Source organism: Lycorma delicatula, chromosome 11, assembly GCF_047948215.1.
Source record: "Lycorma delicatula isolate Av1 chromosome 11, ASM4794821v1, whole genome shotgun sequence".
In the NCBI taxonomy this organism is placed as follows: Eukaryota; Metazoa; Arthropoda; class Insecta; order Hemiptera; family Fulgoridae; genus Lycorma; species Lycorma delicatula.
In genome coordinates this window covers 37414632-37441973 of record NC_134465.1, presented here as the reverse complement: position 1 = coordinate 37441973, position 27342 = coordinate 37414632, and the positions used below count along the sequence as shown (strand labels likewise).

At 29.3% G+C, this 27342-nt stretch overlaps 2 protein-coding genes across 6 annotated transcripts in view; one reads left to right on the top strand and one right to left on the bottom strand.

The window, feature by feature from the left end:
• LOC142332563 (uncharacterized) overlaps positions 1-19931 on the bottom strand; it is a 29703-nt gene extending 9772 nt beyond the window's left edge. The window contains exons 1-5 of one of the 3 annotated variants that reach the window (XM_075379041.1): positions 19826-19931; positions 19477-19538; positions 17462-17627; positions 8628-8843; positions 3861-4072 (exon numbers count right to left, since the gene is read on the bottom strand). In XM_075379041.1, coding sequence (XP_075235156.1) covers positions 3861-4072; positions 8628-8843; positions 17462-17623 — 590 coding nt within the window. In that variant the 5' untranslated portion in view covers positions 17624-17627; positions 19477-19538; positions 19826-19931. The other 2 variants (XM_075379044.1, XM_075379042.1) reach the window with 2 other exon arrangements.
• Positions 19932-20372: 441 nt separating this feature from the next.
• Pfas (phosphoribosylformylglycinamidine synthase) overlaps positions 20373-27342 on the top strand; it is an 86399-nt gene continuing 79429 nt past the window's right edge. Inside the window, exons 1-2 of one of the 3 annotated variants that reach the window (XM_075379102.1) lie at positions 22866-23012; positions 23351-23455. The gene's annotated coding sequence lies outside the window, so the exon portion shown is untranslated. Of the gene's footprint in view, positions 20623-22865; positions 23013-23339; positions 23456-27342 lie in introns of those variants that run through there. The other 2 variants (XM_075379103.1, XM_075379104.1) reach the window with 2 other exon arrangements.

Genomic DNA, 27342 nt, shown 5'->3' with positions numbered 1-27342 from the left:
CAATAATCTGTAAAATTAATAATAGATTAAAAAATTAGTTTGGTTATTTTCTGAACAGAGTTCATATATAAATAAAAGTAAAATTACCTAACACTAAATCAGGGAGAAGTAGAAAAAATAGAGGATACTAAGAAAGATACTTGGACCAAGGAAACGAATGAGGATTGGAGAATGCAGAAGTACAATGAACTCTACTCCAAAACAGACTCATAGACACCTCATGAAAACAACGATTTTATTAGCATCTAATGAGAGTGAGCCCTAACAGACTAACCAAAGGATTTTATACAAATGTAACGGAGTCAAAACTTATGTCAAATTTTCAAACAAATCAGAATTGCAGGTTAAAAAATATACATAGAGAACAGAAACATATTCAGAAAGAATGTACAATATTATGAAAGGATCCAGAAAGGAAACAGACACAGTAGCAATAAAAGATGGTCAGATGAGAAAAAACAGCTTGGAAATGAAGGAGATTTGGAAAACAGGAGGTTAACCAGAAATTAACTATTAAATGTGGTCTTTTAGTGATCAGTGATAAAAAAAAATCACCAGATTATAAGGTACATAAAAATTTCATTTGCAATAATTAGTCAGCAGTTAGTTTTCCATTAAACAGATCATATTCTGAAAGCTTTTATGCATAATTTATGTTAAGATATTTTATATAAATTTTCTGAGAAATTTAATGAAAAATTAAAAAATCTATAATCTACTTTTTATTGTAATATTAATTTTAAAAAATGGAATATCTAATACTGTTCAATATATTTTGATATAATTATTAATTTTTGAGCTATGACCTACACACAATTAATGAGCTTTGTAACAAATGAAACAGAGTTTTGTACTTACATTAAAAAAAAAGAAAATATCCAATAATATGTTGAAATGAAAAATCTTCCTTCATGACATGAAACTGTTAACCAAGACTTCCAGTAAAATTAAATTCAATTTTTTCATCTCCAAAATTATTTGAACTGGGGACAGTCTGTTCTCAAAGGCTTATTCATAATTGTAAATCCTTCTGCTACCGTATAACTTTCATTTACATCCCATTTACATCCAACTCCCAATTATCCATGATAAAAACCAGGAAGAGGATCGCATAATCCAAAATCATAGCAAGATTGCAGTTGATCCAAAAATAATATTTAATAAGTAATATGTGTTAAAATGACCTAACAGTCTCAACTGTAGTACAGTATTTACATGCACGGTTATGTTAAGGTGTAATGGTAAATAATAAAATAAAATACACTACACAGTACTACTATTATGTACCTGGTAAAAGTAATTTCTACAAGTTTATTCAAAATATGTATTCATATTTAACAAATTTTTATCTTGTAAAAATAATGCATTTAATGTTTCCCCGTGCTTCTAAGACTATGTAAATAGCATCCACCACCATAAATTCTTTATAAAATGATTTGAAATAATTTCCTTCTTGAAGGAAATTTTATTATTTAAAGAAAATAAGATTTATAATAGCATTTAGATTAGAAATGATCCTTTGGTTCATCAGCTGGATTAATGCTATTTATTACATTTGGAGGTAAACATATTAAAAAAATATTTAAAAAAAAATTTGTTAGGGTAAGAAGGAGCATTATTCATACCCAAAACAGCTTTTTCAGGAAGACCCTTTGATCTCAGATGCTTGCTGATTTTATATGGATTTGAATACTAGATTGTGGATACCAGTGTTCTTTGGTGGTTGGATTTCAATTAACTACACATCTCAGGAATGGTTGACCTGAGAATGTATGAGACTACACTTCATTTACATTCATACAGCTCATCGTCATTCATCCTCTGAATGACGTCATTCATCGCCATAACCAAGGTCAATAACCACAAGGTATTATTAATACCTTGTGGTTCCACAGGCTAAACAGAAAAAAAAGAAAAGAAAAGATGCTTTACAGATAACCACTAATTTGATTTTATGTTCACTAGAATCATCTGAACAGGAAACGATAATTAATCTCTTTTTGCTTGTTTTGCGACCTGGTGCGTGTCATTTTCTTTCAAAAGCTATGTTTGCATATGCAAGCGCTTCCTATCAAGCCCACTCTCGTCTGCATTATAAATTTTATCATGACTTTTTCTTTTGCAATAAATTCAATGAAATCTTTTATAAATTCATGGGCTGCTTCTTCACTACCACTTAAATTTTTCCCTATGGATGGCAATTTCATGGATGTCGTGGCAGTGCTTAAACATACTTAACCACTCAAAAAATGCTTAAAATCTCCCTCTAAAACAAGTTTATTAAAAAAAAATTGCCTGAATTGCAAAAATGAAATCAGATACTTGTTTACCCTCATCTTGTTGTTGCATGAACCACTCTACCATGGTGTTGTCAAGTGTTTCATAGACTTTTTCATGGTTTTGCGTTGCTTCATTCCACTGGAAGAATCTGAAGTTGATGAAAAAACAATCAGTTTCTCCTTATTTTTAAGAATATCATGTACAGTGATATCTCCAACATTGTATTCCACAGAAAGTTGCTTCACAGTTAATCCTTTATCTAGCTTCTCTAAAATTTCTAGCACATGTTTTCATTTATTGCCTATTACAGCCACGGGTACACATCTTGAAAACAAGTTTTATGTGCCCAATAATAACAAAATATATTTTTAAAAAATAGCACAATAAAAAATACAAACAGTTATACATAAAAACTGTTTGAGTGTCAAGCAAATAAAACTAAAGATGTTCAGACATGAAGTAGAGCTATGTAACCTACGAATGTGTAGAATCAACTAAGCCTATGAAAGGAATATGCTGATTCATTAGTTGCGCTGACAAATGGATGTTGCACCGACAGTAGCCTATAAGATTTTTGATGACTAATTGTATAAGAATGGATAGACAAACACATACAGTGCTTATAGAAGTATTAATAGAAGCATTCATACATTATAGTACAGCATTATATTCAAAACAAGCACACATTCAAGAAGAAAATTAATGATGGGGATAACACCTATCACAAAATGATGAAAAAATTTCAAATTTTCATTTTCTTTATAAGTTTTTAAAACTCTGTTTCAAAGCGGCATCTTTAAGCTATAACATGGTTAAACCAGTTTGGGATAATTGGGAGTTGACTGTATTTTGTTATGTTAAAGTTCTGATTCTGTTTGAATAAGTAATAACATTTTTTTTTTGTTTTTAATTAGAAGGTTTTTTAAATTTTTTAAATGCATAAAGTAAAAAAACCTATAATTATTAAAATAAATATGTTAAACTTAAAATATAATAAAAATAAAATAATATTAAAAAACTTAATATAATAATATTGTTTAAATAAACTTTTTGGTAACATCTGGATCTAGATTTTGTGCATTGGATGTCCATACTCAATTTCCACATAATTATTTCAACATAATCTCCACAAGTGGAAATTGTGTTGAAGGAAAAGTTTTGAGAGAAAAATTATATAATGAGGGTAGTTAATCAGAGCAATTCAGAAAGGAAAGCTGATTTTTGGGTGTATCATGTGAGAAGGGCTGATTAAAATTTTCTAGATGAATCAGGAGATAGTGTACATAAGAAAGAATGGAAATTAGTAAAAGATTACACATGATAAAAGGAAGTTACAAGTAATCAGGAACTGAAAGTTTAGGGGAAATAGAAAAGATAATCAAAACAAACATTGTGCAATAAATCTGCCTCAAGGCAGATGACCATATGACGATGCTGATGGCTTACAAAAAAATGAAATCATCAAAAATGTAATGTAATAAGTCATGATGAGATAAGAAGTTGGTGTAGAATAGAAAACAATTGAAAATAGCAAATTTAATACAAGATTAAAATAAATTAGTAAACTAAAATATACACACCATCCTTTAATCACAGCCCAACAACCAGTGAAAAGACCAGGAGCATTTATAATAAGGCAAATACCCAAACGTTCAGGATAATGACGGCTAAGTAACCATATCAGATTTTTTACCATTTGATAATCCATACAACTTAAACCAAATTCGTTAAGATCAAAAACTATGCATAAGTTATCAATAACTTCTTCAAAACATCTTTTACACCCTTCTTCCTGTTAAAACAAAAAAAAAATAATAATTTTTTTATACCAGTTAATATATCTTACAGATTTAAGATTAAAAGGGAAAACTGCCAAGTTTATAATTTTTGGTAAATATTTAGGCTTTTTGCGAATATTAATAATAATAAATGCAGAAGTAGGAGTAGACATACCCATCTGATAGTTTTTTAGTAGATTACCAAATCCTGACCATTTCATAACATAGTTTTTTCTGACAAATCCAGCAAGGTTCAAAATTCAATTGAAAAATCAATATTTCTATATTATAATTAAATTTAGGCAAAGATAAAAAAATAACAAGAAATTTAATTTTTATCAAAAAGAATTTATTTATTCTTCGATATTGATAATATCCCCTTCAAAGCAAACCCCCAGAGATTGGATACGCTTATGTCAGTGTTTCTTTCAATCCTCAGAATATTTGTGGAAAATATTTTCTGTTATAAGCTAAATTCATTACTGATTTCTTTTATTTTTTCACCTAATGTCACAACAAATCATTGTTCTTTTAATGTTCACTTAATCAGTGTTCACGTAATTAGTAAAAAATGTGACTTTGACTTCAGAAATAACTAAAAAAAGGGTTTTTTAATTCCTCACTGTTTTATGCAGGAGTAGGATGAATAAGGCTAAACACCATCAGAAAGTACCTAGAATCTATCTGAAAATATATATGAAAAATTGATCTATCCTCTACAATTTTGAGATAGAACCCACACGTTTAGTACACCCCTGCCTCCAAGAACAAAACTAAATTGCATCAATGGCTCATGTATCATTTAACTAAATTTTACCCAAATCCATCAAGTTTGGAGGTATTGAATAAAAATGTATACAATACAAACATTTTTCCAGAAATTTTCAATGCTAAAATTCTTTCTTTTTTTTTTTTATTACTGTTAATGAAACATAAGGATCTGCAAAATCATGACATTCAAAATTTGGTCTGATTAGCATACTTCCCTTATATAGGGTGTCCCATATAAAACGCAACCCATCAATTACTCATCCATGAAATTTCAAGTCAAGCTTACTCCCCTACTCGTTACTGAAATGGACTCGTCCAACATCTGAACATCACGGCGACGCAGTAGAACACTACCGATAGTAACAACAATGCGATCATAACATTCTTCAGTGTACTGCTAGAGACAAGATGGTGTTTTCGCAAGATGAACGTGTTTTCATTGTTGAGTCATACTTCAGTACGAAATCAGTGGTTGCAGTGCAAGATTTGTTTCGCCATAAGTACCCAGATAAACCAGCTTCTAACGAAACATCAGTATTAAGGTTAGTTGCAAAATTTAGAGAGACCGGTTCTGTTAATAACAAGGAACACAAAAGATCTGCGTCAGTGTTGAATACAGATACAGTCTCTGAAATTAAAGACCAATTACTCGCCTCGCCAAATAAAACGATCAGACGTTTGTCTGCCGAAATTAATTTGTCTAAATCGACTGTTCATCGGACAACCAAAAAATTACAATTACGACCTTATCGCATTCAAAACGGTTCATCGACTTCTTGAGCCCGACAAAGAAAAACGGCTACAATATTGTCAACGGTTCCGTCGATTTCTGCGCGAGGGAATTAATGTTATGGATTTGTTATTTTTCACAGATGAAGCATGGTTTCATTTGGATGGCTATGTAAACAGCCAAAACAGTAGAATTTGGAGTGCTGAAAATCCCCACGTTTATCACGAAAAACAATTACACCCGCAGAAGTTGGGCATGTGGTGGACGATATCGCAGAATAAAATAATCTGTCTGTCTTGCACTCTTGGAAGAGTGCAAGACAGACAGAGTGAAGACAAGACACTGCTGGCTACAACATGACGGTGCGACATCGCACTACGCAGGTTCAACTTATGATTTCGTTGAGAAATTCTTTGGTAATCGTGTTATCGGTCGAGGCTTGTGGCCACCAAGATCTCCAGATTTGACTGCGGCGGATTTTTTTCTACGGGGTTAACTCAAAGAAAAAGCCTACAGCAACAAACCACGAACACTTGAAAGTCAATATTGAACAAGCTGTATTAAATATCCAGCCACAAACTTGAAAAAAGTTGCAAGTAACGCTGTAAAAAGAATTGAAGCTTGTATTCAAAAAGATGGCGGCCACTTCCAGCATTTACTCTAAATGTAAGGAAATGGATGGTAATAATAAAAATGACATTTACATTTACACATGCCTTTTTATTATTTCAATACCTACCAATATAAGGTAAGGTTGCATTTTATATGGGACACTCTGTATAATATACTTTACAGGTATACAGACAGGAATTTATAAATGTATAAAGGGAAAATTTTTTACCTAAAAATATTATTTTTCATTAATGGTTTTTTATTTTTGACTAAGAAATAAGTGCATCTATATCAAATAAATAGGTACTTTATAATATTTCTTACATACTTTACAACTCAAAATCGTAATTATTCTAGTCAGTAAAAATTTTTAATATTTTTTTTTTAACATAAATAAATACAATAACTGAAAAATTAATAAATTTCTTCAGTATAAATTTAAAAAATAATATATTAAGGTTATCAGCAATTAAAAAAAAGGAGAATGATAATATCTTCATAGTCATATTATTTGTTAATTAACATTTCTTATTATTTTATAACAGTAGTAAAAAAAATACAGTGATAAGAAATTCATATGAAGTTTTTACAATTTGATCAAAATATATATTATTCGAATTTTCTATTGTAGGAAATTCTAAATTTAAATTGTTTAAAATTATAATTAAATAAATTGTTGAAAATGATTTATGAATTTAGTTAATATAATTTCTTCTTCTAACCTGCAATAAACAGCCTTATAAGTCTATATGTATGGGTAAATAATATAAATACATATATAACTTTGTACAGAGTAAATTATTTTCAATTTATTTTGTTTATTTTTATTACTCGACTGGAGGTTAATTTATAAATAGCCCTTGTTTAAAAAGCAATATATAATATATACAAATCTATGTATTATATAAATAAATTCTATTACGTATAAAAATGTTGTTTCTGCGAGTCTTACTATTTCACACAAAAACTACTTAACCGACCGAGTTGAAATTTTGCATGAATATAGATTTTATACCTGGAAAGAATAGGACTTATTGTCACAAAAAATAGGACTCATTTTGTTACAAAATGTTTCAAGATGGTGTGACAACAACCACATTATGTTCCTTGTTGATATTACATTTTTGAATGGCCAAATTTTTGCTCAAATCTAATTCTGAAACTACTTGCAGTATTGAAATTAAATTTTTTATAGAAGTCTCTGTCCTTTTTAATATATTTTTCTTTTATGAATGTGTGTTTGTGTATGATGTACATTCCTTTAGACTTGGTCCTTTACTTTTAAGTGTCTGCACACTTAAAAGCTGCTTTTTTGATGATAGTATATGAATCACAAGGACACAAGTTTCAAATGGCTGGTCCCCATTTGGTGAGTAAATGCTTATCGCATAGGCAACTGTATGTGATTGGCTCCAGTCTCCTGTAGGAATAATCTATATATATATATATATATAGATTAACTTAGAAAAATCAATTCTCTTTTTTTTATTGTATTTGTCCATGAGTACAGTACTGTATGTGTGGCTAGCCATATATAAAATTTTTTTAATCTTTTTAACTTTTGACTACATATTTTTATATGTTTACAATCTTAACTTTTAAATTTTTAATGTATGATTTTTAAAAAAGAATGTTTTATAAACTGATGATAAGGGAAACCCTCGAAAGCGCTTTTATATAATAACAAGCATAAGGTAAAAAGCATTATTTATTGGATTCTGTACTCTTTTTATATTTTTGTCTTTAATATATATATATATATATACATACTCCAGAGAGAAAATATTGTATACAAGTCCATTCTTTACATTATGTTGTTCACAAATTGCTTCACAAAAAGACAAAAAAAAAGTAAAAACATAAAATAAAAAAAAAATAAAAGTATGATCAGCTCCTCGTGGTGTTTGTCGGGTAATACTAAGAACTGTACAAAATATTTTTTTACCTGTATGAATGAAAGGTAATCAGCTGTAACTGCTATTTTTGAGATGGGGGCCGACTATTCTGAAACCCAGACGTATACTTCACTTCTCTTAAAGTTTTCTTAAATACTTCTCTTCACTTTTCTTAAAGTCCTATGGTGACCTAACTGTTGCTCTGAAGAAATTACAATACACTGATAGTTTATAAAAAATGAACAGGCTTTAATTGTTATTTATCAATACTATTCTTACAAGCATATGGATAATGAACAAAGTCGCTACATGGGAAAGGCAAGCAAGCCCTGACTGGCTGGTTTAAAATAAGAAGATATCCAATATATTACATCATAACTTTAGAGGGGATAAAGATGCTACATTCTGAAGAATTTAATTTCAATAACGACACCGAAAGGAGTGAGATAAATTTTAACCTCCAAACTGCTAGCAGAATAAACATAGACTGGAAGCTACTAAAATAGAGTAATAATTTTTAATTAATTTATTGTTGAAATATAAACAACAGCATATACTGACCAGACAATAAACTATAAACTTTGTCAATTCATCAATATTTCTATCATTAGCATTATGATTTTTAGCAGGAATATAAATTACAGGTCTTCCAGCCATATCTCTGTGTCTTAAAACACATGCTTTCTTTGCCTCCAGATTTTTCTTCACAATTGGATTATCATGGGTAAGACTAGCAACATCATACTCTTTTCGCCATTTGTTTGTTTTAAGTATACCCTAGAAGTAATTAAAAATGTACATTTTAGTTATAATTACTTAAAAAACTATAATACATAAAAAAAATGTTGTAACAAAATGTAAGGAAATTCATAAATACACAAACCATTTTTTATTTAGATGTAATTTTAATATAGAGAGTATAATTTTACAATCCTTTTACAAAGTCCCTCTTCTTCTCAATGACAGCTTTCCAATATTTTGAAATGGTATTCCTCCGAGATCACCGCTTTTGTTCAGCAGTGGATATAAATACTTAAAGAAGCTATCACAAGGAAGAAAATCATTGTCCGTGCATGGATATATTAACATGATGGATGTAAGTCGGTGGACTCAAGTTTGGATTAAATGGCAGCCGGAGTTACGAAATCCACTCTACTTTCTTAGCAAATCAGTCACAACCTTTCTCAAATATCAGTAATGCAATGTTGGGCAAAATACATTTCTAAACACATCAGATGAATTTTTGAGTATATTTTGCTTAATTTTTAAATGAGGTCGTGTTAATACTGCTATCAAGATTGTTCTACACGGAACATCAGTCACGATGACTCCTTATTGAACATAAACTAAGATCAATTGCTTGTACTCATCAAACGCTTTTGCATTACAGGGAGGATGGACTTCCCCATTCGTTTGGTTATAATTTCAACTCTGGCTAAAAATCTGTAATCCATGTTTCATCAAAAGTGACAATTTAACACTGGAATGCATGATCTTTGTGAAAAACTTTTGTTTCAATAATGTTGCAATGTTCAGGTAAGTCTGATTTTGTTCAGAAGTCAAGAAGAAAGAAAGACTATCTGGCAAAATATTTCTTTTCTGTAAATGGGTATTAATGATGTGGCTGGAATTCTCCATGTATTTGTTTCCTTGCACATTGCTTGAATATCTTTTTCAAGAAAGTCTAATATATGATTCACACTTTGTTCATCTACAGATGTTTACAGCCTTCCTGTCTTTGGGTTATTATAAAAATGAATAGCCCTTTGGAAAACAAATATGGTTTACTACTTTTTCATCAGTAACTTTATTTGAAAACACTATGAATTCTTGTTTAATAAAGCTTAAATTTTGATGATTTGACAATAGTCTTTTTCTCATACTTCCTCTTTAGTCTTGACAATTCTCAATGAGATTGCATAAGCAATTTCATATTCTTGTTGTGTTGTATATTGTTAATGAAATGTTCTTGAGCTTTAAATGAACAGTGGTATATAAAAACATAATAAATATTCTACTTTATACAGAATGTTCAATAAATTATGTAACTTAAAATGGAAACTGATAATACATTTTTAAGTTTGTTGTTATGGGGTTCCTGGTGAGACAGATATTTGCTTAGAGTGACTAAGTAAAACGCTTAATTATCCAATTCATTATCGGTCTATTTCTGTGAATAGTTTCACAGCAGTACAACAATCATACTGCTTTTACAAGCCCAGTGTTAATTTACTGAGCAATACTATTTAATCACTAGGTCATATTCTGAATGCCAAATGTTTCTGTGGATAGTTTTTTTAATAGTGAAATATCAGATAAATTATTTTTCATTCAGTGTGTAGACTTCATGAAACAGGAAATGTAGCTGACAGAAGTTGTCTGCCAATTACATTACATGACAGTCTGCATATCATTTATCAGTCGCTTTTATGTTTTCTGGGAAAGTCAGAAAGGAAACGTTCTGAACAGATTGGACTCTTAATCAGGATTGTTAACAAGGCTACTCATATTATGTCCGAATTGAATTCAAGTGATGCAAGAACTCATAAACCAGAGTTTAACATATGACTTCAGTATTTTAGGCAATTCAAAAAATTCATTTGAGATATATATGTATCTTTTTGCACAATGTTTTATTCAGATGAAGCATGATTTCATTTTTCTGGCTACATTAAAAACTCGAACAACAGTGTGGCGTTCTGAAAATCCTCATATTTATTACGAATGTCCACTACATTCTCAAAAAGTTTGTTTGGTCTGTGATCTCATAACAGAGAAAAAATGGCTGAGTTATTTTTTTCACAAAAAATTACTTGCAGAATGTTATTTAGAAATTACCAAATTTAATAGTGTTGCTTGAAACTGAAAAGTGAAACTGCTGGTTACAGTTAGGTGGTGGTACATGGTACATGCTACACTGCCAACTTGATTATAGAACTGTTAGGTGAACATTTTGATGATAATGTAATTTTTGTAGATTATGTCCACCACAATCCCTGCATCTCTCATTGCCAGATTTTTATTAATGGGGTTGTCTTAACATTACTGCAGCTTTCTAAGGAAAGTTGTAAAGAACATGAAGAAATGAGTTGACATCTGCATCAATGCTCATGGTTGATGTTTTGAATATACAATATGAAAAAAATTTAAAATATACTCTGTTTAGTCTCCTGAATCGTAAAATTAAATTGCTTTTATCATTAAATAAATATTCTTTGTTTTACATGTGGATTGTGTGACTATGAATATTGCATAATGATATAAAATAATAAAAAACTACATATTAAATTTCATATAAAAAATCTCTTACACAATTATCTAGAAATGATAATAGAAAATAAATAATAAAAAATTAGGCATTAATTAAAGTAATAAAGATTCCTTATCTTCAATTAAAAGACTGTACACTACCGCATTTTTCTAAATATGAACACTGCAGGTAGATAAATACATAAATGACATGGTACTCTCTCTAGAAGATAAGATATTGAATAATCACTAAAAACTAATTACATAAGTAAACTATACATAGGAAATGAATTGTTATTTCACAATGAATGTTAAGTGTATGTAAATAATTAAACGGATGAACAGTATGAAATAACGCTGTATATAAGTAAACATTTTATCAGTTCAATTTAATAAGCGTAGTAAAATATTTTACAATGTGATTATGACCAATTTTGAATATAATCAATTTTCAGATATATGTAGGGTGATTCATGAAAACGGAAAATTTTGATATGTAAATATTCTTATTACAAATTATAGTAATTAGATTTATTTATAACATTTAAAATTTCAATACCAAGTGGCACACATATGTGCCAGACAGTTCATTTTAACCGGCACTAATATAGAGGACTTCACCAGTAGACAAGGCCTGACCATCTCCACATACCAAAATTGAAAATTGTTGAAACCTAATCAATTTATCATAAATAATAAGTAAATAATGTCTGAATTGTTTAATGGACTATTTTTTTATTTTTAGAGCATTTTTCCAGGTAACATATAAATATATGTGCCACTTGATCTACAGCAATTAAAATTATATTCATTATTACTGGAGGCCAACTGGCTCATATATGTGCCACACAGATATTGACTAAGTTACACTAATTTTGTGGAGATTTATTATAAAATAGTAGTTTTATCAGAAATTATTTATTATACGTTGTCAGAAACATTAACAAATACAAAACTAATTTAACAAAAAAAATTACACAACTCGATATTAAAAATAACCGTGCTGAAAGGATTATGGTAAATCTGTAGAAAAATCATAACACAAGAAAGTTTTACTTTTCCACTTATTGGTGCAATACTCTGAAGCAATTAGGCATACAAAGGTCTAAGTGTTTACCCTTTCCATCTTCACAAATACTACGAACATAAAAAGTGGTCTGCCTCGTTTTGTTTGTTGATCAGCAAGCATGGCACCTTACTCTCTTATCCAAATTCTTGGGAAACTGTTTGTCTGAAGGTCGTCCAGAAGTAACAGCAAGAGGGGTAGGCAGCAACTGTAGAAAATGTTCTATAATAGTCTCTCTGAAGCTCGGGCATGTAATCTTTTTGCCTGTCTTTGAACAATTATACATACTCTTCCAAAGAGAAGCATCCGTCAGGTGAAAAAAACACCTTGATATACCAATGTACGGATTTCCTAGGCGTTGAATAGTAAGAAATAATTTGCTCGCTCCAGTCAACACTACTCATGTTCTTATTGTAGGCAACTACCATAATAGGTTTAGATATAACATTTCCCCTCTTGTTAACAATATCTTGCATTTCAGGCCAATGGGCTGATAATATAGTTAAAGCATTTCTTTTATCTCTCAATTTCATCACTGTTACATTTCTTTTTTGTCTACTAATGTACTCGCCTTTTTTTATTATTTTTTTTGTGTAACTTCAAGTGGATTGCCAGCCCAGTTTTGTTGTAGTGTACCACACATGTTGCTGTTGTTATCCAATAAATGTTCACCAAGATTAACACTACAGTAGAAATTAACTAAATATAATGTATGTCCTTTTGCAATATAGTTCTCCATGAGTTTCATAACTACTTCAAAAGTGTGGCCTCTTTCTGGGTTTATAAGAGTGCCTTTCCCTATGTAGACTAATATGTTTAGGATAAACCCTTCAGGAGTACAAAGTTCATATAATTTGATTCGATAATTGTTCCTTCTGTTTTTAATATACTGAAAGACAGTCTTCCTTGCCATAGTATCATGGCTTCATCAAGCGATAGATTTTTTTCAGGGCTAAAAGACTTTATACAATTTTCCAAAAGATGATTCATAATGTTGTCCACTTTGTGCAGACTATGTTCAATCACATCATTATTTGCATCATAAAAACAAAGATATTTCAGAATAGCCTGGAAACGATTTCTGGGGATTGTTGTTCTAAAAACAGGATGATCATATAGACAACTGGCACCAATAATATTGAATGGATGGTAAATGCAAATTACCCATAAGCATATATAAACCTAAAAACTTTTTCAATTCTAAATTAATAGGATACCATGTTTTCATAATGCCATGTCGTGATACAGGCATTCCTAGACTGATCTGAGCATGTTTATTTTACCATATAACAATTTTACTAATAAGGTTGTCATCGAATAAATTAGCAAATATTTCAACTGGGTTTGTAGACTAAATGTGGATTTTTTCTTCGCCAGTAAAATTATGAATTGGAGGGGGTATTAGTTGTATCGGTCAAGACGTTTAGTCTATTTTGTCCATCTTGATGAATGCTTTGTACAACAAACTGGACATTTGGATATTGGCAATGGAATCATTTTCTTCATTATCATAAATGAACTCAACATTGCGATCACTTGTCAAAGGACTATTTTGGTCTAATCCCATAGCAAAATTCACTCTTTGTGCATTGTTGTGATCACTACTTTTAATGCTTATCTTGCTGTCAGTCTCTTCATCTGAAATAAAAGGAGGTTCATACTTGCTTTCACCAACTGAACTACACAAAGAACTGTCCTCAGAACTTTCATTCATTACACGCTCAATTTCAGAACTTAATAACTTTTGTTTCCTATTACGTTCTATAAATAGTAGTATTATGTAATATAAACAACAGTGATGCCAAATTTATAACACTATTATGACATGTATTGACACCATTGCTAAAAACCAAGCATAACATATGTGTGCCACACGATCTCTGAAGACTGTTGTGAAAATATCAGGCTATTAAACAGACCATTACATCATGAATAGCAATTGATTTAACTACAACACTGGCACAAAGATGTGCTGTTGGTCTATCTTTATGGAACATATATATGCTGCTAGTGTATGGTGAAGAACTACTCGGCACAAATATGTGTCAGCTGGGCTATTTTGTGAGAGAACTAATTTAATGCTAGTACTGAACATGTTAAATAAAAAAATCTGATGTGGACATCACATAACTTCCTTCTATGCATATTAAATTACATATACACATTTTTTGAAAATGAAAAGTACATAAAATTTTATTTCATTAATAACTTCTGATATTTTTAATAATTTTTTTTTTATTGTTGTTAGTGAATTGTTATTTATCGTAAAAATGTTTTTACAATCAGACGTTAATAATTATTAATAAATTAATATATTTAAGATAAAAAAAAAAGTTAAAAAAATGATTAAATCTGATACGAACTGATGTGCCTTCCCTTGTAAGATCCAAATATTTCATTAATTAAAATTTTATTTGGCTGTAACTCTGAAATCAATGAAAATAAGTACCACTTATGATATTTCATTGAAAAAGCTCTCAATGAGGGCTTATTACTGCAGTTAAGAAAAAGTCCAAAATCCAGTTTTTTTGAATTTTGGGCTTTTTTGGTTCAGTCGATTGCAATCAAATGGGAAGATGCACAACCAGATGTTACAACAGTCCTAAATCCAAAATTTTGACATCTTAATCCTTTTTAAGTTATGCAAGATACAGATATCATGCTGAAACTAGTCAAAATGGATTCAGGGATGGTCAAAATGGATATTTAATTCCCATTGAAATCTGAAAATTGAAATTTTTCGCGATCACAATACTGCCTTTACTTCATACAAGGAAGTAAAAAATCATGCCATTTATGTGTATTCATATACAAAATTTATTTTCTGAAGATGACATCTTGCAGGCAAGCTCCATCTCTATGTAACCATTTCTGAATCTTGTAGTGAAATTCTACATAGTTTGTCACAATATTTCTACAGGAATTTCATCAATTGTTGCTTGGCTCTTGGCTTTTAATTCTTCCATTATATCAGGTTGCTACTTTGCTTTTAAGGTGATCCCACAACAAGAATTTGCACACCAAAACATCAGGAGACCTGGAAGGTCATGGAATGTCACACCATTTCTCAAAATTATATGGCTGCCAAAAGATTGATTTACAGCAGCCATAGATATTCATGCTGATTCATCTTGCTGATATTTGACATAATATTCATGTTGATTTGTCTTTTTGAAACTAAGCATTATCATTAATTTATGGAAATATCTGTAGTTTTTGCACACAAGTTTTTCTGCACAGTGATGTGTCGATCTAATGTGAATGCAGTCATGAGGGCATTCTTTAAAAAAAAAAAAATAAAGGCCTATTATGCCACACAATGTTATAGCACACTGTAACATTGCTGGTGTAAATGCACTGGAGCAAGTGCTGGTGTAGTTGTGCCTAAAAATGAAAATTTTGTTTATTATAAAATCTATTAAGGTAAAATCAAACATCCACAATTGTTAAAAAATCATTGTCCTTGTTTATCTTTACAAATGTTTGCTCACAGAATTGATGATGTATTATGTGATCATTTAGTTTCAGTTTTGGATGATCTGCAATTTGTATGGAAGGAGAACTAAGTCCTGCAACTGTATTCTTGGAACACTTGAACTACACTACTGTAAAGACAATGCATGACTGTAAAGACAATGCATGACTGTAAAGACAATGCATGATGATTTAATGGTGTGGGCTTCTTATGATAGCAGCTCATAAGAAGGTCCTCATATCATCTGAAGGTTTCTATTTTATTGCTGAACCTGTTTTCTCAAAATTATGTATCCATGTGTTAAATTGCATGTGCTGAAGGTGTATGATCGTGGTGCCATAAATTAAGCTGGTGTTGAAATTCTCTTATGTGATGTAGTGTCCAGACTGTCATTAATATTATAAAACGCTTTGATACCAAAAACATGTTGCACACCAATCCAAGTATCCATGATAATTAAATAACAAGATGTCATGAGCTGGCTTCTATAAGTTATTCTGTACTGACATTTGCCCACGGCTACCAACCCAAATTTAAAAATTTCCTGTTTCCCTGAATTACTGTATAACAAAACCTCATTAATGTATTATCTAAAACAATGGGTAGTTTTATAATTCCATTTTCTTAATAAATGAATATTCTAAACATTAGATACTGGACAAGAAAATATGTTGATTAGAATAAATGTAAGAATACTTTTATACATAATAAAATTGCTTATTTTTCATATTCATGTTACTTTATTATTGCTCACATACTTAATTTTGAGCAAGCATTCTCTGTTCTTTATTTACAGATGAAATATGATATGGTTTACTGCACGAGTCATCATTATTAACATGCCCGACCTCCATAATGGTAAGATAATATTTCTACTTTTCTTCTATACATACCAGGTTTCAAAGTTATGTGCATATATCTTATTGTAAATTTTTAACATTATATTGTATATCTTTATTTATGAATACTAGTTGTTATAGAATAATGTATAATAAAACATGAATTTTAGTGGAAATAAAGAATTTGAATTTGAAATGTAGTCCTGATCAAACATAAAACATGGCATTTTTTCACATACTACAAAAAATTATTTTTACAGGGCAGCAGGCCAATTGTTGTAAAAAGTAAATAAATAATTGTACATTCAATCACATAAGCATCCATTGTCATATATATAATACATATTAAATAATTTTGCATCTATTTAAATCAAAGTTTCTTAAAGGAAATATGAACCTGCAATGGAAAAAAATAATTCATAACAATGTTTGTGAATGGAGTATGTTAATTGATAGCCAAAGTTAAAATACAAAAACAAAAAACAATTTGATGAAATCTGTATATATAAGAAAAAATAGCATAAAGTAAAATTCAATTTCGGTTAACAAAAAAATTATATTATTTTAACAAAGTGTGTTTTTTATTCACTAACAAAAAATTGACTGAGAATAAAAAGTAACTTACATTCAAATTAAGTATACAAGAAAAGCGTTTCATACAGTTTGGGTTAACTTGATCAAAAATTCAGTATGTTAGAAAAGTAACAATTGGGTTTCAGGCATAGTTTTGGAACAAAGAATGGTAGAGACATTAAGTATATATTACCTGGAATGCTGCATCAGTTGTTTTAAATCCCCTTAAATATCTTTTTAAAGAAAATTCATTTTGATACTGTGATGGATCAGCATCTGCAATTAATTTCATTCGTTCCTTTAAATCGTTTAAATCTTCTTTACTTACTGGATTTTGATCTGGTTGATCAGCCATCTTACTGTAAAAATTAAAAATTATTAGTTAAAATATCTGAACAAATATGCATTAATTAATAAAATTAAATTAGAGGGTAAGCCACCAATAATATTGCATATTTTGTTAATTATATATTATTAGTGAAGGGGTAATGCTCTTTTTTACTTAAAAAAAAACACAAAAAAACTTCAATCTTACAAAGCAAAATGGGATTAGTTTGCAAATTCATGCGTTTATTTCTAAACGGAGTTTTTCATTTACAATTAAGCAAGACAAGATCAGTTAAAATGAAGTTGATACATGAAGACATCCATCCACAACAATACTGACTAAAACAACTAGATGAGAGATAAGCATATATCACTGTTACAACAATTGCGGGGTGGCTATCTAAAAAAAAATTATGGTAGCAGTTTGTCAATTGTGAAAATCAATTAAAACAAGTTTATTAAGTGGAAAATAACGTCATATGTGTGTTTTCAAAATCATATTTTATTAGTATCACTGAAACAGTTGGTTTCTGACATTTCAAAGTCAACCACCATATAATTTAGTGACTTACATACAGCACCAAAAACTATGAAAGAATATAAAAATGATATAACAAACAACACCAAGATATAGCAAATAGCCACTTTAATTCATATTTAATAATGAAGTTCCAAAGTTAACAGCATATCACACATAACATTTTCAAAGAAACTGTTCTGCTATTAAATATTCTAGCCATCATTAATCAATCAATCAATCAATCAATAACACTAATTTAAACACAAATTACAGATATAGAAAAAATCATAAATTTAAGGTAAAAAAAAAAAAAAAAAAAAATAGTTTCAACCCTGTTAATGGATAAGTACCTGTAAATAAAATTGCTGTAGAAAGGTTAAATAAACATATTTAACCTGTCACAGGTATAGCTGGATGGGCAATAACAAGTATTCGATTTTTTGTAAATCAGGTAAAAACAATTTAAACATGTCATGAATAATTTCCAATTCGGTTTTTTAAACATTCTGCAGTAAAGGGAGAGTTCTTTAATGAACAGAAACAAACTCCAAGAAAAGCAGCTAATATAACAAAAAATTAGTAATTAACATAAATGCCTCGGAAATTTGCTAATATACAAATTAATATTCTCCTTTCAACTCCCTGATCCAGGTGAGTAGATATAGATCATTATGCAGGCATCTGTGAGTCTATTCCAAAGTGATATCCTATAGTTTCATAGACTACAAAATAGATCATTGACTATTGAATATTAGGTCGCTGACAGGAAACATTTTCATTTAGTTGGTGGTATAACCTTTGGGAAATACAAATATTTCTAACCTATCAGAGAAAGTTTTAGCATTCGTACTGATATTTTAGAGATGCAGATATTAGGTTACACAAAAAAAGACACAATAAGGCAAATTATATTTAAAAGATAATTTGGTGAAGTGTTATTGCACAGCATTATATGAAAGCCTAAATAAAAGTGTTAAGTGCATCATTAGTTAAAATTTTAGTTTCAATAACTAACACACTTAAAGAAACTAACAAACTTAAACATTAAATAACATGCTTTTCATTATTTTTTTTTTAATCTACAGCTACAATAAAAATAAAAAATATAATACAACACTAAAATAAATTATTGTCTAACTTTACCTAACACAAATCAATAAAACTGTAATTTAACATGAATATAACTTATCTCTACATCTGAATGTAAAAGGATGAATATTTTCGTGTGGTAAATAAAAGCTGCATTATTATGCAACCAAGAAAATGACAAGTGATGATGAAATCATAATAAAATATTTCAATCCATATAAAAATACGACATACAAACTATTTAAATGTAATGGTCAAAACTTGAACCTTACCTTTCCACAAATAGTTCTTAAATTATGAATATCTTCTAAGATTCACTTTGTTATACCTAAAACTGTTAAAATTACAGATTAGTGTGAAAAATTAAAAAAAAGTCTGTTAATTAAAAGTAACATAAAAATCTAAAATAAAATCAACCAAACAGAACGAAAGCGCACATATTATCGACTACTGAAGTCCTATACATATTCGAATAGTAATTAAATAACCGGTATAACAACAACCTTTATTAAAAAATTATATAAATATATATTAAAATCTAAATTAACAGCAAATTCCATAACTATATGAATTTCAAATAAATGTATTTCTCATTTCTAACAGTTTTCACAAAATACGTACACACAAACCTACACCAGAAATAACAGATTCACACAATTGACACCTTCAGCAGTACGATTAAAACAGATGTACTTATGACAGACCTACAAATTTTTTTTCAACATCGTGGCAAAGAGGTTACGGGTTTACATTGTAATCAACATGATACAAAAAAAAAACAGTGGTCATAAAATGTATGCACACATTAATTTTATCAAAAAATAATAAAGAGAGAAATAAGAGTTTTAAATTATAAATGTTTTGTGGAGTTCATTATATAAAATAGTTTGTCAGTTCACCATTATGAATTGTGTCATATGAATACTGGTATTACATAAATGTACTATAATAAATAAGAAACTATTAATTTTTTATTTCTATATGCGTGAGGAGTGCACGTATACTCTCAGTACGTTTACCGGTACTCATGATGTTAAATCAGCTGTTGTAAACAAACCTTAGAACTTAAAAATTATATAATAGTACCCGCGTATTTCAGCCGGTTCTTAAATCAGCTGATTGTGTTTCGTAATCGGTGTTGTATTGTGGTAGTTGATTTTTTAAAAATTATCACCGTTTTTGTGGTATTTTATCTGATACATTGTTTTTCTTTTATAATTTTTCAAGTTTATTGCTGTTAGATTTAACGTTTTAACTTGTTGCCTAAGAATTATACATGTTTTATCATTTAAGAATCTGTTGTGAATTTTTATAGTGGAATGTCATTCGAGTCGCTCGTGTTTTTGCATTACGTGATCACTTTGGAATTATTTTATGTAATTTTATGATCCATTCTCTTTCTTTATAAATTATTGAAAGTAAGTAATAAAATAATAATTATATACTGTAAAATATTATGTATTTTTCATAATACATTATTGATTGCATTCAAATTAAAATATTTTTATGAAAGTTGTATGATCTTATCTTTACTTGCAGACGTATAAAATTTATGTAAAATTACTCTTAATTTATTTTCAATATAGATGAGATTTTTAGTCTAGTCAGATACTAAAGACAAGGTATGTTATTTGAGCGATTGGTTACAATTACAGAAAACATGTGTAGATAAATTTTTCTGTTTAAAACAGAAAATAGAGTTTTACAATGCAGCAAAATTCATCAGTATTTTTATCTCTTTTATGATAAAAACAATTATTTTTAAAATTTCTTCTGTGATCAGTGGTGATATGAATTGTAACATTTTCAATAAATGTATCAAATGTTGTTTGAAATGCATTGTGTAACCAGACTTCTAGTAATTACTTTATAAAACATAATTTTAAGTAATACATAATAGTAATACATAAGTAATAGTTGTAGTATACATATATGTATACATATATATATATATACTACAACTTATTACATAATGAAAGCTAGAAAGTTGACATTTATTATTTACTTATTACTAACTAAAGCCTGTAGTAGTACACCCAGTTACAGCTGTTGATGAGAGTTAAATCTTTTTAGTATAATGAATGCCTGACTGGATTCACACCGTGGACGTATTGGGTGAGAGGCAGATATGCTTCCAAGGAGGTTGAAAAATTATTTTATTTATTACAGGTTGTACTGTTTTCTCCTTTCCATTCCACTGAGAAGTGGAAAAGACTTGAAAAATTTGTGTTTTATTTACTTTTTTGAAAGTTTGTTCTATTTTATCTAACTCCTAAGTCTTTTATTTGTCTAAGGAGGTTTTGTTTGTTTAGTATATTGAAATTAGTATTTTGTGTGCTTATAGAATGTATGTATTAATTTTAGTTATTTTTTTTTTTTGTATTTTACTGTATATAATATTAATAAAATGATAAAAGAAAAAATGCATTGCATTTATAACTTTAATCCATTTCTATATTATTAATTTTTTTCTCATGAAATTTTCTAAATTAAAAATTTTATCGTCTACATTCATGATTCTAAACTTAAGTGGTCTTGGTTGTGCCAGACAGTCTTAGAAATATGATGTGGGCTGAGGGTAAAATTAAGAAAAAATTATTGATGCAGACTTCTTTTATTTCATTAATATATACTGTATTTGCAAACTTCTAATTTTGTTTGGACCATCTATGGATTGCATTAAAAATTTGCTTTTCTGTGTATTTTGCTTCCTTTTTTTCTCTTTTTGTAAAAGTTTCTTCCCCTTTTTCCTCCTGGTTTTTCTTAAAAATTCTTTAAATCTTTATTTTATTTCTGAAAGTATTTCGGTCTTCTTCAGAATTTAATTCCTTTACTCTCTTGAAGTCCGTTGTTTTTAGTTTAGAAAGACAAAGATTCTTTTCTTTAATCTGCTGTCCTTCATTCTTTTAAGTGCTCATAAAAGCCTAATATTTTTCTAGAATGCATTATTATTTTCAAATTTCTGGTAAATTTCTTCATTTGATCTTAAGATATTTTGATTATTTTTACATTGAGGTCAAAATCATTCATAAAATTTTCTTTCCTTTTTTTTAGTTTTTTCATAAATTTTGTTTTTCATAAGAGATTTATAAAAACACTTTTTCTTATGGCACCATATAAGCTTAAAGCTTGTGCATGTAATTATAAAATGGAAATTTTTTAGTGTAAGAAAAATAATGCTTGACTAGGATTCGAGCCGAAGCCCTCCAGATGAAAGAATTAGATGCCACCCCATCACAGAGATTTATTTGATTATTTTTTTAATGTAGAATGAAAGGTAATTGTGAGCCTGAACGACCCCAACCTTAATATTTTTCAAATTGAAGTACATTGAAAAATATGTTATATAATTAATAAAAATACAAGTTTCAAAAGTCGAAAGAATGAAATTACTTCATTACTCTTCCTCAGAATCGGTAAAGGTAGTAGCGTTGTTATCAGCTGTTTTGGGCAACTCCATCATATAGTTAAGATACAGTGAAGCAAGACTGGATCATAAATGATGTGCTCTGATCTTGTAGCCCCTGTATTTTCTTTTGAAAAAGAACTTTGCGAGATGCCCGTGCAAGTGGTGCTTACGTTCCTACCGGGGAACGTATGAACGCACTTATCGCCACGCACGCTCGATTGTCTGTGTATGAGCTCCCGTGTCCGGATGTATGAAATTATATTTGTGGTTCATCGCTAAATGTTGGTAGCCCTCGTGTTGCAAACAATTATATGTATGCCAGCAATCGTTTATTGTACTGGGAATATACTTTTGTATGTTAGGCAATAAGGTGGCGTGTGTTATAGCTAACTCTACAAGGTATTATATTGTTAAAATTGCTTTGAGAGAAAAGATCTGAAACAGTATTTTGGATTTATAGGGTGTACAAAAAAGGAATATCGGGGCCCCTACTGAAATCCAATTGTTTTTGTATATAAAAATAAAATCACCTATACGTATAATTTATTGTATATAATTTTTATTTTTAACGTTAATCAGACGAAGTTAGCGAGTGTAGGTTATGTTTGATTAGATTATGTTGATTTTGTGTAATGACACGCTAGATCAATATAACCTAACCAAACATAACCTACGCTCGCTAACTTCGTCTAATTAACGTTAAATATATAAATTATATATATTTTTTACATATTTAGGTGGCCAGTAGACAGATTTATTATATCCTGACAATATGATGGAGTTGCCGAAAACAGCTGATAACAACGCTACTGCTGTTACAGATTCTAAGCAAGAATACTAAGGTAATTTCACTCTTCCGACTTATGAAACTTGTATTTTTATTAATTATATAACATATTTTTCAACATACTTCAATTTGAAAAAGATTAAAGTTGAGGACGCTCAACTTTAATCTTTAAGGAAGTTCAGGCTCACTATTATCGAATGGAGTATTAATAAATGGTTCTAGTAAATTACATGTTAGCATGCAATATATTTACTTTTTGCCTATATACATGTATATTTTGTTTTTCATGTTAATGTATGCGTTCACAGAGATCAATGCTTGATTAGAATGTATTAGTAACCATACCCCACACTATATTTTAACTATGATTAATAATACTTTTTCTTTTATTATATTATCATGAAAAAGGTTTATATTCTCAAAAATGGTTTTGTTTAAAATATCATTTTCCCAGCATTTAGTTAGCATTTTGCCATTTCCCCCTCCCCAATTTAAGTATTATATATGCTATTAAAATTAGTTTATTTAATAATTGTAGTTTGTCGTTTTACTATACATTCTATTTGCAGGTCAAACCACTTACAGAAACTGCATTTATTTCAGTAGAGAAATAAGTGGTCTCCATTTCTCTTGAAATGTATGGCCATCCCAGTTTCATACATTTCCATAGTTTTTATTTATAGATAAATTCATTTTACTTAGAAATTTTTAACATTCTAACAGACATTTATATAAATGAGAATAAAACTTGTGCAAAAAGTATTGCTCTGCTGCTAATGTATGAAGATTATTGCTCTGCTGGTAAGTAATGATTGTTAGCCTCTCCAGTTACTGTAGTGATTAGGGTTCTGGTTTTTAAATCAGCTGATCTCAGGTTGTGTCAAACAAGGGTCTAGCATTTTTTCAACTGTCATATCACCTTCCTAATTAAAGTGCCTGTGTAGTATATCTTAGTTTGTAATACTAAATTAAAATTGTAATGTCATTTTATTATAGAATGCTGTTGTGGGTCATATATCAATTTTTAATAGGCTACACATTAGACCCATAGACCACCAGTAGCAAATAAGTGGTCTACATAAATGATTTGAAGATATAAATTGTTTTTGTTGTTATCATTACATAATATTCAATTGCTTACACCAATTTGATATTTAGCATGATACCATTCTGATATTTAAAGCATTTTCATGCAAAAATTCAAGAAAATTTAGTGTGAAAATTAATTCATATCGCCACATTACAGAAATCCTTAACTTGCTCTTTCTAATTAGTCACTTTATATTATTTCTTTCAGTTCCTTGGATTATTTTTAACAATATGTAGGTTTCTTTCCTTTTTTGTTTTTCTGAATGTTTTTTTTATACAAATAGCTTTTTGTTTGTCTACCTGTATTTTAAATATAAATTTAAAAAATTTATATCTGTATAAAAACATACCAAAACTTTTTGAATTTGATTTGTAGAGGTTGAAAAAAATTAAAAACAACTATCAACTAATTGGTTGCTTTTAATTTGGTACGTACTTTAAAAATCAAAATTTAAAGAATTTAAAAAAGTGATATTTAAAAAACTTATTTATTTATTGTATTTCACTAGCAATATTTTCTTTATGGACTAGATTGCGTAATGCCCTTCCAGATGTTAATAGCATCTGTGACCATGTTATTGGCTAAAATGAGGTTTAGTGTAGTTTGGACTTGTCACTTATCTTGTGTAAAGTGCTATTGATTCGGAATTCCATTGTACATACGCTTAAGATTACCATCCTCAAGTACCTTTGCCACTTTCAAAAATCAATTTTCAATTTCGATGACCTAGTGCATAGCTTATTCAGTGTCAGACAAGATATGGGAATAGATGCTCTAATACCGAATAAGAATAGCATCATTCCATTATGCTAAATATTTTCTATTTATAACACATAAATAAAAGTTCTACCAAACCTATTTACCCAACAAAAAAAAAAAAATCTGATTAATTAAAACATATGCCCACGCTGAGGTTTAACCTCCGTGAACATAATTACTTTATGTAATTGCAAAGTAGCATCCATTCTGCGATTACAAGATGGAACAAGGACTCACAAAGAACTGGGATAATTTAGCAATCTTCTATGAAGGCAATTACTTTAGACCTAATCCGGCAAAAACAAAAGTATGTGATCTTCATTTGCATAATGTAGAGGAAAAAAGGCAGCTAAATGTTTTGTGGTATAGTACTAGCCGATCAGGACTTGCTTCGTTCGCCCGACCGTCTAGCCAGTGGGCGGTGCCCCCTGGATCCTTGACGCGTTTGTATTCTCATGTTTGTGAGGATATTTAGTACTTTACAGTACTTAATTATATTTCGGTTGCTATGGTGACAGAAATATAATGAAGTAAAGGAGTACTACATTTACATTTTATATATATATATATATATATATATATATATATATGATGAACCGCTGGGCTCGAATATGTTATTTTTTAAGGTGACATTACGAATCGCGCCGCTAGATATCAGTACTTGATAGTACTAGGGAGCGTAAAAAAACTTGATAATGTACTTGAAATAATAAAATTTAAAAGAAAATATACTACAGCTTGTTTTAATAGAAAATGCTTTTAATAGAATTTTTTTTTTAATTCCCATCACATAAAAAAATTTAACGTATTACTTTACAAGAGATTATACTTCCGTTCAGATAATACTTCAGAGGATGATATGTATAAATGAAGTGTAGAGGCTTGTGTACATTCTCAGTTCGACCATTCCTGAGATGTGTAGTTAATTGAAAACCCGGTATCCACGATCTAGTATTCAAATCCGTGTAAAAATAATTGGCTTTACTAAGACTTGAACGCTGTAACTCTCGACTTCCAAATTAGCTAATTTGGGAAGACGCGTTCACCGCTAGACCAACCCGGTGCGTACAAGAGATTATACTAGTTTTATTAAAAAATAAATAAATAAAACAGAAATAAATTCGATTGGTAAAATCGAGGGTTAGCACTTACAAAGTAAAAGATACTTCACGGTTCTTCGATTCGTGAAGGTCATTATACTAGTTTTATTAAAAAAGGAAAAATATGGTATGAAGTGAATGATATGATATGACTATCGACAAAAAAAAATTGGTCGTGAAATTAAAAAAGAAAAAATGTGTTTAGTTGTTCTAGAAAGGCAAAAAATTTTAATAATAAATCCATAAGATAAACATTCTGTAATTCATTAAAAAAAATGAATGAAAGAATTACAATGAAATTGTAAACTGTACGGGGTAAGAGTCTCGCAGATATAATATCTTCTTACTAGATCGTGGATACCGGTGTTCTTTGGTGGTTGGATTTCAATTAACCACACATCTCAGGAATGGTCGAACTGGGACTGTACAAGACTAAACTTCATTTACATTCATACATATCATCCTCTGAAGTAATATCTGAACGGTAATTTCCGGAGGCTAAACAGGAAAAATAAAAAAAAGATATTATTTCTTCCGCTCAAAAAACAAAATTATAACTATAATAACTATTTATTCTTAACTATTTATACTATTATTTATTTAAGTATCTATACTTGGTATAAACTGTTTTTAAAAAATGGTCCTATATTAAAAAAGATAAGACACTTCATTTCTATTATCAAAATCTTTTAATTTAGAATTAAAAAATATACATGTTAAGTATATGTAATAGATAGTAGATGAATAATAATAGATAATAAAATATGTTTAAGTGTTCCATATAATGAAAAAATAGAAAAAAATTGTTACAAAACTCTTAACGGCCCGATTTCATTTATGAAGTAACGAATAATCGTAGGAATTGTATTATTTATGTAAATTTAATATGTATTATTCGTTGTTTAATAAATGAAATCGGGCCGGTAAGAGTTTTGTAACAAATTTTTCTATTTTTTGCTTATTATATAGTACGCTTAAACATTATTATTATGT